This window comes from Ixodes scapularis, unplaced genomic scaffold (assembly GCF_016920785.2).
Source record: "Ixodes scapularis isolate PalLabHiFi unplaced genomic scaffold, ASM1692078v2 PGA_scaffold1__304_contigs__length_218370807, whole genome shotgun sequence".
Classification (NCBI taxonomy): domain Eukaryota; kingdom Metazoa; phylum Arthropoda; class Arachnida; order Ixodida; family Ixodidae; genus Ixodes; species Ixodes scapularis.
In genome coordinates this window covers 196,858,786-196,872,477 of record NW_024609846.1, presented here as the reverse complement: position 1 = coordinate 196,872,477, position 13,692 = coordinate 196,858,786, and the positions used below count along the sequence as shown (strand labels likewise).

General features: G+C 50.2%; 1 protein-coding gene, 1 long non-coding RNA gene and 1 other non-coding gene across 3 annotated transcripts; all 3 read right to left on the bottom strand.

The window, feature by feature from the left end:
* Nucleotides 1-1,778: 1,778 nt before the first annotated feature.
* Nucleotides 1,779-5,180, bottom strand: LOC115329476. The gene has a single exon (XM_040213502.3). It carries the CDS (start codon nt 5,178-5,180, stop codon nt 2,109-2,111), a length of 3,072 nt encoding a protein of 1,023 aa, XP_040069436.2. The 3' UTR covers nt 1,779-2,108.
* On the bottom strand, nt 1,792-1,979 carry LOC121836207. The gene has a single exon (XR_006077841.1). It is a non-coding gene; the product is annotated as a U2 spliceosomal RNA (small nuclear RNA).
* Nucleotides 5,181-10,661: 5,481 nt separating the features above from the next.
* Nucleotides 10,662-13,475, bottom strand: LOC121046290. Its single transcript, XR_005798088.2, has 3 exons — nt 13,020-13,475; nt 12,282-12,406; nt 10,662-10,868 (listed from the first exon to the last, which is right to left on the bottom strand). It is a non-coding gene; the product is annotated as an uncharacterized LOC121046290 (long non-coding RNA).
* Nucleotides 13,476-13,692: the final 217 nt, after the last annotated feature.

Below are 13,692 nucleotides of genomic sequence, written 5' to 3'. Positions count from 1 at the left end.
TTCACATGATCTGCAGACTGGCGATTCATCCATCGGGCGCGACTGAACCTCCTACCCCTCAACGGTGCTCGACCCTGGGCTGCAGCAGTGGACCAACGGTGCAGGACATGCGGCTACCAGCAGGAAACACTGCCGCATGTCCTCTGCCATTGCATGCCCCGAAGCCGTGACATCACCGAGCGCCATAACAAGATTGTGCGACAAATCAAGGCCGCAGCTACGAGCCGCTTCACAGCCACCCACGAAGACCAGTCGGTGGGAGACACAGGCTTGCGACCCGACCTCGTGTTGGTAAGAGGGGAGGAGGCCATAGTCCTTGATGTCTGCTGCCCATTCGAAAACAGACGGGTGGCCATGCAAGAGGCGAGGGCGAAGAAAATTGAGAAATATGCGCCTGTCCGGGAGCTCCTTCGGCGACGCTTCCAACGAGTCACGGTCGGTTGACTGAAATGTTCAAAGGCTGGAGATGTTTTGTCATGCCACCTGGAATTATGGCAAGGGAGATGGCCAGCTTTTCCAATCTTTCTTTTACGCTGTCCATGAGGTGTGCCCGCATTGAATCCATTATCAGAAGACATTTTGGATTGAAGAATGATCCCTTGCGCTTTCTCAGTACGTCGTACGGCGTGACAAAACATCTCCAGCCTTTGAACATTTCAGTCAACCGAGCATTTAAGAGCAATATCGGGAAGCACGGATGCAAGATGGATCTCACACGTACACAAAAACTGGACGGATGCGCAGAGCGACTTATGCAGACGTGTGCAAGTAGGCGATAGAGTCTTGGAACGCTATTCCATGTCGAGTTGTTGTCAACAGCTTCGCCAAAGCGGACCTAAAATCTTCTGGACAAGAAATGTCTGATGCTGAATGCGACAGCACGGAAGACACTGATGACACAATCATCGATTCGCAAATGATTGACCTTTTTTGCTCAGACAGCCCCGACAGTGATTATGACAGATTTGTTGACTGAACATGTATAAGTGGCGAATTTTGTATGATGCGAGCTTTACTGTGTTCTAATAGAGTACCTACTACATATGAGGATTGCAACCTGGACGGTTTTTGACAGGCAGTACAGGTTGTTTCCACACGTGGCCCAGCCATTATGAGCTTGTCTGGGCGTCTGAAGCACCGACGCGCATCTTTTATTAATTACTTTTTTTTAATTTCATTTAGCCTCTCGATTTAGAGTTGTTCGGTAAATACCCCCGCAGGGAACAGTTTTTTTTTTTTCTTCGGGGGATAGGTATTTTTAAAATGTGTTCTGTGTAACGATATAACTGCGGACTATGTGCTAGGTGCAGACTATCTAAAGGAAAAGTTTTTTTTACCGAAATGAGCTCCTGCGGACTATACACCGGGTGCGGACTATCTAAGCAAAAACTTTTCTTTCTGAGCTCAAATTGGCCCCTGCGGACTTATAGTCCGGAAAATATGGTACTTGTATATCGCTCTAGCCCCTCTACATCATTGAATTTTCTGAAAATTTCACTGGGAATATATGGGGCCAATTTTTGCCCACTTCTGGCTTCTGAAGCCATAGAGCTCCATGTATTAGAGAGCTCCGTCAGCCGCCCTTCCCCCACTGAAAATTGCAGCTAGCATGATAACATAAGTTTGATATATATTGACACCCACCTCTAGTCCTACGTTTAGGAGGAGATCGAGCGTGGAGAAGGAATTCTCCAGAGGACACTCTGCAAGCGATAGCAGTTCGGTCCCAGGTGTCCGTGTAGGGCACGATAGGCTGATTCTTTCTTTGAATTTATACATTTCCCCCCGTGAGGGGGGTGGGCCGATCCTGGAGGCAGTGCAATACCAGGCCAACCCGTGGCATAGGTGAGGTAAACCTCAAGCACTACGCCGCATTCCAAAAATAAGATTAATATCTTGGGTCCAAATAGGACCCGTATCAGATATTAAGCTGATAAGAACAGAGATTTTATTGCATGTTATTTACATATACAGGGAGTATGGGAAGCTGTACAAGTCGTAATGTTAGTGGGAATTTTATACATTGGCTAGCTAGGGAAATTATACACTGGTTATAAGAGAAAAAAAAAATGCTAATACAATGCTAAAAAGACGAAAATATACATATTCTAAAGGCGCTTCCCAGCAATGTGACTAGCATATATGTCCCTGGAGCTTGCTATCGTCTCACTCACAATGAGTTTCTTCATTAGTCGTAAATATGACCTGCTGCATAGTCTCCTGAGGGTGGCATCATTGTCTGGGTCCCAGGACCCTAACGCACCCACGATCACGGCAGCAACAGTCACGCGCTGGTAGCGGCGGCACAGGTACTGCTTGATGGCCTCATACTTCTCAATTTTCTGTTGCCGCGCCTCCAGCAGCGCTGCACGTCTGTTGTCAAAGGGGCAGGTGACGTCAATGATGATGGCCTCCTCACCCCTCGCCAGCACCAGGTCTGGACGCAGGCTTGACTCCCCGACCGGCTGGTTTTCGTGCGTCACCGTGAACTTGGGCGTTGCTGCTGCCTTGATGCGGTTCACGATGTTGTTGTGACGCCGCGTCAGGGCCTGGCTCTGGACCATGCAGTGGCAGACGACGTGTGGCAAGGTTTCTTGCTGGTAGCCACACGCCCTGCAACGTTGGTCGACGGCCGAGGCCCATGGACGCGCTCCGTTGAGTGGCAGCAGGTTGAGACGTGCCCGGTGGATGAACCGCCAGTCGGTGAAACGGGTGTATCGCCCTGACCGCATGAAGTGAGAGCTGGCGCGATCAGCGGCGACACACTCCATCGCCTTTCCCTGGCTGGGTTGTTGGTGCAGCGCTCTGTCGTTTGCTGCTGTCGAGATGCCTCGGAGTGTCCGGATCACCTTGTGGCGATGCTTGGGGGAGATGGTAGTTCCCCCACAGGCGATCCTGGCTCCTTCAGGCACCAGCTCCCAGGTCACGCCGGCGCGTCGGGAGGCTTTGCGGGCCTCTGTCCACACCGACTGGAGCTGCGTTGACGTTGCTCTGAAGTCGCCTTCGGTGTCTCCGGATAGGTAGGCCGCCACGTCTTCTGCTGCAACTGGTCTCCTGAGCCGCTTCTCAGTCACCCTGGTCACCGCCTGCAGTGCCAGGTCACGTACCTCGCTGTCTGGCGACGAGAGCAGCTTGAACGCACCATCAATGCGGCACGCGTCGCTTATGTCGGCTGCTTCCGGGATCCCTGCGACTCCTGCACCTGCACTCCCGTAGAGGTACTTGTTTGAGGAGTTTGCTGGCAGGTACAGCGTTCGTTTGATGAGGGGTCGCAGGGTGTCGTCCAGGCGGCGCCATTCTTCCTTTCCCACAGCCCCAACTCGCATGGCGAAGTTCAGGGCCGGGTAGAGGAATGTTTTTATGGCGTCCAGCCTCTGCCAGGGAGCCAGCATTGAGGACAGCAGGCATCTCCCCAGGGCGATCGCGTCGTCCACGCAGGCGGTGTCGGGCAGGACCCTGTAGCCCACGGGGCGGCCCAGGAAAGTGTGCGCCTCGAAGTCGGTCATGTGGGGGATTTCTGCTTCCCCGATGCAGAATGTTGTAGGCCTCGTGCCCACAGGCTGCCGCCCCGTCAGGTGAAGGGTCCGACACTTAGATGGGTTCAGCTGGAGCCCGAGCCCGGAGGACAGCGCGGTGACGACGTTGATCCTTGTTTGCAGCTCGGCAGGGCTGCCTCCCATGGGGGTGAGGTCGTCGGCGTAGGCCAGGATCTTGTGTTGCCGTTGGCCTCCCTGCACCGCCCGGATCACTGGGTCTAGTACGAGGTTGAAAAGGAGCCCGCTGAGTGGGCAGCCCTGCCGGATCCCTGCTTTGATGGCGACCGGCTCTGTTGTGCCTCCCTCGCTGATGATGGCCGTCGTGTTGTCCTCGTACAGGTCCTGGATGATGCTGGCGAAGGCGTCCCCAGTGCCCGCACCTCGAACCGAGTCGACGAGTGCGTTGTGGGCCACTGACCCGAAGGCGTTGGCGTAGTCGAGGAACGCCACGCACAGGTCACCACCACCTGTTCGCGCCGCGTCAAGGCGCTCCTGCAGCACGAAGTTGTGTTCAAACACACCGTCGTGCGGCAGGAACCCCTTTTGGCATTGCGACAGGATCCCGTGATCGCACAACCACCCCTGCAGCCGGGATGCCAGGCATCCAGCATACAGTTTGGCAATCGTGTTACCAAGGGATATGGGGCGCCAGTTTGTGGGGTCCCTCTTCTCGCCTTTCTTGTGGATGAGCACCGTACGGGACGCCTTCCAGCACGCAGGAACTCGCCGGTGTCGTAGGCAACAGTTGAAGACAGCCGCTAGGAAGCTCCCCTCCGGGTCCACGGTCCTCCAGTGGTGGTAGGTGAGCCGGTCGCCACCAGGAGCAGTGTTCTCACACCGCCGCAGCCGTGCCGCCACCTCATCCTCCGTGAATGCCGCCAGGCTCAGCTCACCAGGGGCAGGCATCCGCCGTGTTAGAAGCGTCGTGTCGGCCTGCTTTGGTGCCCAGACGGTGCTGAAATACGCCTCTAGTTCGTCTGGTGGGATGGGGCACAGCGTTGAGGGGCCCTCCGCAATCAGTCGTACCGCACGGCGGCGGTTGCGGCGGTAGAGAGACTGGATTTGCTGGGCGTTCTGCGGGTTGACCTCTCGCCGCGGTCGTCCGTCAGCAGTGGCATCAGGCAATTTCACTGTGGTGGCTATCACGCTGATGGCATCGTCCAGGATGCTCCCGAACTCGGCCCAGTTGTCTGCATTAGGGGCCCTTGTCAGTAGTCGCCGGAGTTTTTTGGTGTGCTCGGCGAGCACCGAGCTGTCATCTTCTAGTTTGGCAGGTGCAGTCTCCACGGCGTCCTCCTGCTGGTCGCTGTTCTGCAGGCTCCCTCCTTGGCTGGGACAGTCCTGGGTGAACAGGCGAGATGGAGTGGCCATCGCGTCCATCGGACTTTCCGCCAGGGTAGAGGGGGTCTCGCCTGTCGCCTGGGTGATGGGGGTGCTCGCGAGGGTGGCTCTGGTGTTGTAGTCCTCGGGGGTGGGGGTGCCGAGTAGGCGACTCTCCTCCGAGCCGTCCCCACGCACTGGACTGGTGCAAGGCAGAGGTTGTTGCTCGAGCGTCTTAGGCTCGCCGCTTGCTGCCGAGCCTAAGACTTTGATCTTAGCCAAAAGGCCGAGAAGCGATAACACCCAATTGTCCTTTAATTTCATGTCTTTCTAGACTTGAACTCCAAGAGCACAGACCCCCATGAGTGATGCACACCAATGAGCATGGCTTCTGCGGCGAAAGAGTCCATACCAGATAGCTGGTCGCGGCTTCTTGGGGCTAAATAACGGTCTCTAATGTGAACTAAACTCGCAACTGCCTAATTAAATCGAAAATAGTAAAATTAAGCCGCAAACTGGGCACTGTGAAGAGGTACTAAAATCCTCGTCACCATCTCTCCTAATGTCAACTTCTACAGTGTACTACAAATCGTAGTAAATGATATGAACTTGAAAGAAAAATAGTCCCACGCTATTTATAAACCTTTGCAAAAATACCACTCACCAAACAATTGATGATACTAAAACCGGATCTCCACTCAAGTCGTTCCGGTGAAGTTTCGTCTGCTTTAATCACACCTAAGGGCGGCTCGCTTGCTGACTGATAGTAACTCAATGTCGGATACCAACAAACAATTGTTATTAAACCGCTTTCGTCTTGCAATGGCGGTGCGAAAGTATGAAAACCACCGCGAGAAAATAAGCAGTTATGTTTCGGGCAAACCCATCCCTCAAACTCGGTCTGCAATGTCTCCCCAAACCAGTTGACAGCAGCGCAACGTTCAACGTTTACGAGACGTTATAAGCAGAAACACAGCAGCCGCCTAACATTTCAGGCGGCTTAGAAACGTCTTTAAAAGATATCACTCGCCAAAGAAAGAACACCGCAAAATCATTGCTGAAGGTTGAAAATGAAATCGAATGAAATCGAGACAAATTAACGTAATCACGATCACCCAAGAAGAATCAAGGAGCAGACATCGCCAAATTGTAGCGCAAATCCAGATTACCTGGATTTGCGCGAGATGGCGACACCGCCGCTAAAGGTCCAGTTTTACTGCGCGTCTACTAGATGTCGCTAGTGCCCCGTTCACAGTGCAGTGTAACTGGTTGAGCTCCTTTTTCACGAGAAACGAATAAAAAAAATCACTCTCTCGGAACGTCTATCTAAACTTCGACAAGTACTTTCGAATGTTAAAAACCTTTAACGAACGAAACGAACTCGCCGGATTGTCAGACAGAAAAGGCGCCAAAGGGGGCTTCAAAATCAAAAGCCAGTCGCTGTCAAAAGAAGCAAACTAATCGCGATATTAGTGGACGCGAGCTCACGCCGAAACGGGCTTGCGCGAGATGGCAACATCGCAACTAAAAGGCAAAAGTTCGCCTCGCGTCCACTAGATGTCGCTAGTGCCCCACTGAACCGCGTCCTCTCATGCACATCGTCCTCTCATGCACAAGCCTGCAACCAAGCCATCCGGTGCAGTGGTATTACGCTCCTGAAAACGGACAGACACCTGGCCAGCCCCTTCCACAAGCCCAATTGCTGGCGGAAGCACTCGGCTTCCAATCACCGGCGACGGGGTCAGCGCTGAACGCGTTTCTAGATAGAGATGCTGCTGCTATCCCTCGAAGTGAGGTTGAAACGCGCGCCGCAGCGTCCACGAAGCCGATTGGACGGAGCTGGAAAGTAATCGGAAGAACGAAAAGCAGACTGGAGGACTGGTGGCGAAGGACAAAATCAAATTGAACGTGAAGAAATGAGTTTTTTTTTCTTGTTTAATATATATATATATATATATATATATATATATATATATATTTCTTTTTTTTGGCTAGGTACGAACGTTGTTCGGAACCGCCCGATACAAAGGGAACAGCTGCAAGATCATCATCATCATCACCGCGGTAACAGACTATTTTTTTTTTGTTTTCTTGGCGTTTAAAGATCCTAAACATGCTTTTTCGCGTAACATAAACACTCTAAGCTACTACCTCAACGTTGCAAGCCTTTCAACGAGCACTTATGAACATTCAAAACCTGTAACGGAAAAAATTTAATCTCCAACCTAACGACCGGCAGAAAAAGGCGCGAAAAAGGGTCGAAAGCTTCGCGCGGTTTTAGTGCTGGTTACGACTGCGCGCTCCCGCTTAAAGATACTGTAATACGCCTCGCAAGTGGGCTCATTTTCGTCTTCTGCGCATGAGAAAGGAGGCGCGAAGGCGGGAGAGGAGGTTGATGACGATTCGGGCTAAGCTCCGCCCTCGCACATGTCGGGGAGGCCGGGGGGTAAACAAACATCGGCGTCGGCCATGGCGGCCGTGCTGTAGCGGCGACCGCGAGTCTTTTGTTTATTGTAGCCCGGTTAAAATTTGCCGAGTCCACAAGATCGAGCAGCTTTGTGCCCCTTACGATTCCTCCGTCGTCTGCTAGAAGCATTTCGAAGATTCCAAGATGAAGACGACGAAGAGCATCAAAAGAAGGCGCTTGCCTAGCCTCGCGATTGAAACGCCGGTTGCGCCGGTCACTACGAGACCGCCGCCCGATTGTACCGGTAAGTTGCCTTTTATCTTGTGCTTCCTTTACGAACACAACAGATTTTGCCTTCTAGCAGGTCTTTAGAAATCTTGTGTGGCGGAGTCGATAGGCGCTATTAATCGAAAAACAGCCGAGAATGTGGTGTTTTCGCGATCCTCCGAAGCCCATTTTCGCAGGTGATATTTAGGAATTTCGACTCGAAACTGCACGGAGGCCGTATAAACTATGTTCCGTTTCATTTTAAATGCGATCGAAGTTAAATCTACATGGGCGAGTCCCGAGCTTTGATCATAGCTGCCATGTGCGATCTTGCAGTGCGTTCTCGCGTTTGTAATTTTCTCTTCGTTCGCACTTATAATTTTTTATAGATGAGACGCAGTATAGTCATACATCGTATTTGGTATAGTAGTTTCAGTCTACGGTTGTAATCATGGCGCTGTAGAAAAGCACAGAGCTCAAAACTTACCACAAAAACGCGATCGTTTTTTTTTTTTTTTTTTTTTCTTTCAGGAATGCAGTTGGAATGGCTGTTACGTGTAATACAGTGAACCAACTCGGACAGTACAAATTTGCCGTTTCACATTACCCAGTATGAGTGAATTGCCAACGAAGTACCGATGCCGCCTTTCTGCAAAATGTGTTGCGCAGTGTATCTTCGAACCACATCGACGCTGTCAGTGTCTGACGTGTTTTTGTGTGTCGCTTGTCTCCTTTTTCGTTCCCATACCAAGATGGAAATTCGGATATCGTGCACTATCCAAGCCTAGCTAATGAGCGCCCCATGGAATTGACACGGGAGTAAACACTGGCTAACATGTACATATTTTTGTTTTGTTCGCTCAGCAGACTGGGGCTGAGTGTGTGACAAACTTTCTAACATCATTTGTCATTTCTAGGTCCCAGATGGGCTGTTGACATCCAGAAACACTCCAACAGATGGTGGTCATACAGCGATTGTGAAGAAAGTCCCATTTGGATCCACATTCCTAGTCCACTCATTGATAATCTTTCCTTGTTGCATCAATGCCCAAGTATGCCAGGCACTGAGTGACTACTCGCATGTGTTAGTGATGGTGGCTTGCGAGGCTTCAGTATCGTCGCTGCTGATAGGGCTCACCCTCACACCAAAGCTGTTGGTGGTGTACCTTTCCATGGAATTGTTTGGTTGATCCCAATTTCCTAGAAACGCCAATATTCAGTTTGGTGTGCCTTGCGGCTGAAGTAAATTCATCAAGGAGGTCTCGTCTCTTTCCTGGGGGTAATACCATGTCAGCTGCTTTGCATGAGCCACTTGGAAACTGTTTGGACTGCTCTAAAGCACTTGTAATTGACCTTACCTGTTGTGTCCATGCTAATGCTGAAATGTAAAGTTCACTGAACCAAGTTTTACTAATGAACCAAAACAATCAGTGGAAAGGATGAATGGCTTTATTTGTTTTCTCGAAGTATACACTGTTTCATACATAATACATGATGCTGGCAACGCTACTTTCATTAGCAGACAACTTAGTCTACACTGTTTCACGATAGCTTGGTGAACTGTGGAGGCCCCTGCGACCCAGTAAGAACGTCAAAGCGAGGCACATGGCAGCATGTCACAGGAGCGCCCGTGTCACCGCGCCAAATGCAAGGACCACCCACCAGAACCGGCTGTCGTATGCTCAGAAACCCAACGAATTCGGATGGACGTCCACTGCAGCAACATTGCCGTCCGCTAGAGTAGCGAGGTCTTCAGTAACACTTTTATGAGGCAACCACATGCTCAATTTGCCCATGAATCTGTGGCGGGTGCTAATGCTAGGGCGATGTTTTGAGCGGAAGTGGTCGATTCACGGCTACGATTGTTTGAACGTCGATCACAAGCCATGTTTTTCTCAAAAGTGTTGATCTATATTAAGTGTCGTTAATAAGTAACATATGTCTTAGTCTTTCTTCAGTGTCGTGTAGTGTTGCGGTCCGAAGAATCCGACAGCAACGCTACTAAAAGAAGAAGAGAAAAAAAAAAAAAAAAAACCTAGAACTATGTTTTGTTGCAAATGGCGCTCTTGGTGTGGCGATAACGAGGACTCGACCGTGGAGTGTTGTCATGTGCCTGGCTCCGATGCTCTTATTGGGTCACAATGTTTGCCAAGTGACCGTGAAACGGAGTATAGTGTCTCACCTGTACCCGCTATAAAACAAATGAGATGCCAGGTGTAGCCACTTTTGCAGCTGTAGCCCTTATATTATTGCTTGCTATGCTGTTTGGAAGAATACATAAAAAAATCAGCTTACAAAGCCAAGTCTAATTTTTTGCACTCTTGCATGTTACGAAAATAAAAGCATCACGCCTGAACACCAACATCTGTCTCTAAATTATTCCTTGCTGAAATGAAAAATAAATATACTGTGAATATGAACCAATACAATCTCAAACAGGTTTAAGAATGGATTCAATAAACAATTACTTCAATCTACAAGCTTGAAATCAAGTATGCGTGTGCAATAAATACCCTGGTCTTTCGACCATCCCCGTTGGCTCTTGTTCTCGAAGGATAGGGACTTCGTCGATTTCACGGCAGTTCAAGCATTGGTCAGGCAACATGCTCGTGTTTATAGTTTCGGCTGTGCTATAGGAATAACAAAGGTGAGTTGTGTATTGCCGAGTCAAAGCAGAACTCTCAGGTCTAAAAGGCTTCTTAAAAATGCACTAAAGCTGGTTTTGACTTTATAATTACATGACTCGAACATAAACTACTCACTTCACCAAGTCTAAGGATTCACAAATAATCTGTGAACATGTATTCTGCTTTTATCTTCATTCACTTATGAAACTGGTTGCGTATATAAAATATCCAATCAATCTTCCACACCTCCCCATTGCGAAAAGGAAGAGGGAGATTCGTTGGCTTTTTTTTCTCGCCAAAAAACAGAAAAAGAAAAGGAATAGGTTTCAATGTGCACATTACGTTGAAGTGGGACAGTTACGGAAACAAATTTTGCATCTTCAAAGTTCATGAAGTAGGCAGATTACTTTCAAGTCATAAGAGAATAAAGTCAGAAACAACTTCAGCTCGCCTTCGGCGCATCTCCATCAAGGCTGTATAAACATAAGAGCAAGCCAGCTCGCCTTCAATCAGATTTTCCCTTCAGATCCAGGGACGTTTCACCTTCATAAGGTCATCAGTAGCAATTGGCATCCATTTAGGACTCTGTAATGGTAGATGTACAAGCTTGACCTCAAAGTCGCAGTGCCCTCCTTTCATGTGCTTGCAGTGCGACCCCCTCATGCACTTGGTCCCAGACGGTGAAGCTGGTGCTGGACAGGATGTCGTCCCCTGTAAAAGAGTCGTCCCAGTAGTCAAACGATCCGGTTACACCCTGAGCAGCGTATTTGTCCTCCCATGCCATTACCAACTTAAAATCAGTGAAAGCCTATTTTGAAGCAACAGAATGCATAAATGAACATGTCTATTCCATTCCCTTCGTACCGAACACCTGCCAGAATCCAAGGGATGCAAATCAAAATAAATAACATTGCATTATTGGCTCTTTTGAGACTCAAACTTAAACCAACTCAAACACTACCACAATTTTAAAGCTGGGAACTTCGAGGACACCTCTCCATATACTGAGATTACATGCTTGTCCCACTCCTGGCTTGTCCTCATCCTGGCTTGTCCTCAGCAGGGTTGGCCAGCGTGTTCTCATAGTCCTGGGTTTTTAGTCTTGGAAGTTAAAGCTTTGGTTTTTGTCATTGCTTGGTTGCTGGTAGATGCTGGAGGAAGCTCGACCTGTTACTTTGAAACATCAAGTTTACAAATTGAGCACTATCCCATATTGATGGCCAGATACAGAAGCTAGATTTGTCATGTCAAGGAGGTTGTCATAAAACAGTGGGCACGGGACTGAAATTAGCGGCGGAGCGGGCGACCGAGGCGCATTCGGGAGTATCGAAGAAGACAAGGTGTGTGAGTTTTGCGCGAAAGCAGGATGATTGGCCAGAGATGTGAGAATGTGGCGTCGAGAGAACTTCAACCGGGCTGACTTCATGACTGTTATCTGAGCCACATTAACCAGAAGAGAAGAGAGAGTAACAAGTGAACGACGCACTACGGCCGAGGAGGTAATTGACCAGGTTATTTCACCCAAGCACCACAGTAGTCATTTCAACGACAAAAAAAAAACGTCCAAACATCAGCACAGCAATACCAGCAGCGTGCCGAGGAATCGGGTTGTGTGTATATTTATACAGTCTCAAACTCAATCTGCCTCGACGGGCGATGACTCTCCCAGCTGTAGATGACCGGTAGCCTGGGGCCCTTAACGTGCATCACGTAGTAGTGATACACGACCACACGCCGGTACAATGCTCATCCAGATCGAAACGGGCAAATGTGGGGCTTGAACACACAATCCTGGGCTCTGCAGCGCGAGCTTTCCCTCCACATTCTCCGAGCTGGTGCGTGGAAGCCCCCTCGGCCACCAATCCCCCGGTGCCAAGGAATAACATATAATAAATGACAACGGTACAGTCGTCTGCAACAGGTAGCTTTTCAGTGCCTTGAGCAACCAGGTTGAGATAATGCGACACTTCCCTGCCATATGTGCCTTGCAAAATAGAGATGTATAAGTCATAAAGCAAGTAATATGAATTTTTTTTTTACTAAAGATATCAGCATTTGTATTTGGCTTCCACAACTTCTGAAAGCTACCTCTGAGTGCATAGAGTGGTTTCTTCATAATCTTACCTCTATGGAGAACTTCCCAGCTGGTAACGGGGCCGTGAAACGCAGACCCCCTGGAAGTCGCACAGGCGCCGAGGGCATTACACGGGGCCTGCAACATGTCCTCCGAGCCCGGCAGCTGGTGGATTCTGTTGGAATGATGGGGTAGGGGGAACACAAGCACTTGCAGATTAACGGACCTAAGAAAACCGGTAGGCAGGTACGAAAACATGCTACTCGTCCCCGCAGCGTTTGCCTCACTGGCGCTTTATGGTGAAACAAATTAGCGGCGAGCGACTGATGGAACACGGGTCCATGTCACATGAGCGAATGACATTTTAGCGAACAGCGACATTTGAGCGAATGGACGTTTTAGCGAATAACAGGGGCGCGCGTTAATCCATCCGCCGCGCTGCGCTTTCGCCGCTTCGCGGCGATAGTCTGCGGCGGATCATAACAAAAATGTGAACTCATTTGGCCCACCCGAAAACGCCGCTTCGCGGCGTCCGACTTTTCGCTAAACTGTCATTCGATGAAACCTGGGCGTTCGCTAAAACGTCATTCGATCAAGAGATTGCCTCCCATCTGTCGCTGGGGGGAAAGAATAAAAACAGACGACTGCGCACTCGGCTCGGTCGTACCACACCGATCGCCTAATCCGCTGCTTTTCCGTAACATTCCGTTTTACTTTGCTATACTCCTTTCACGTGCAACTGAGCTGTTTGTGAATGATGCGAAGTGTACAGAGACGACGTAACTCACCTTAGCGAGCGCCATGGCGCGGTTCTCCGGGTGTCAGCGCTGCGGGAGATCGGCCTTCGAAAGCTCGGCAGCCCGTTCAGCTCGCCGAAGAGGGCTGTAGCTACACTTCGATGTTTCACGGAGACACCGAGTCACTTGCTGGCGAAAAAAGGTCTCCGCCAAAAAGTAGAAAGGCTCACTCGCGTCGCACATCACCGTGCTGACGTTGGGGGGACTCACATCAACATCCGACCGCCGGAGACCGGGACCCATATTGGTGCTTCGTATGCTCCCAGGGTAAATTCTTTCGCGTCAAACGAAGTAACGTACATTTCGAGGTATTTCCGGTCTCTTTTTTCCGTATGCCGCGTCCTCGTTCAAGCAGCAGCAGTGGATTTCTGAGAGCCACAGAAAAGGCCTTTCGCAATGGCTGCGGAGAAGAGACGACACCGCTTTGTTTACCCCCGAGCTCCCGCCAGCTTCCGCCCGGAGCCATCCTCCAATCAGAGCGCGGCGAGGTGACGTCACGCCACCGGCCTGCGCGAAAGAGCAGACGGCTTTCCCTCCGTATACAACGCACGAGGCATTTAATTAAACATCACGCCACATGAAACGTAGCCGGCGCCCGCAGCTAGCCAGTGATTATATTCCGAATAGGGTGGCCGCAGAAAACACGAACTGGCGCACGTCCTAT

Excerpts from the sequence above, each read along its gene's own strand:
- LOC115329476 (XM_040213502.3), bottom strand. The coding sequence starts at position 5,180 with ATGAAATTAAAGGACAATTGGGTGTTATCGCTTCTCGGCCTTTTGGCT.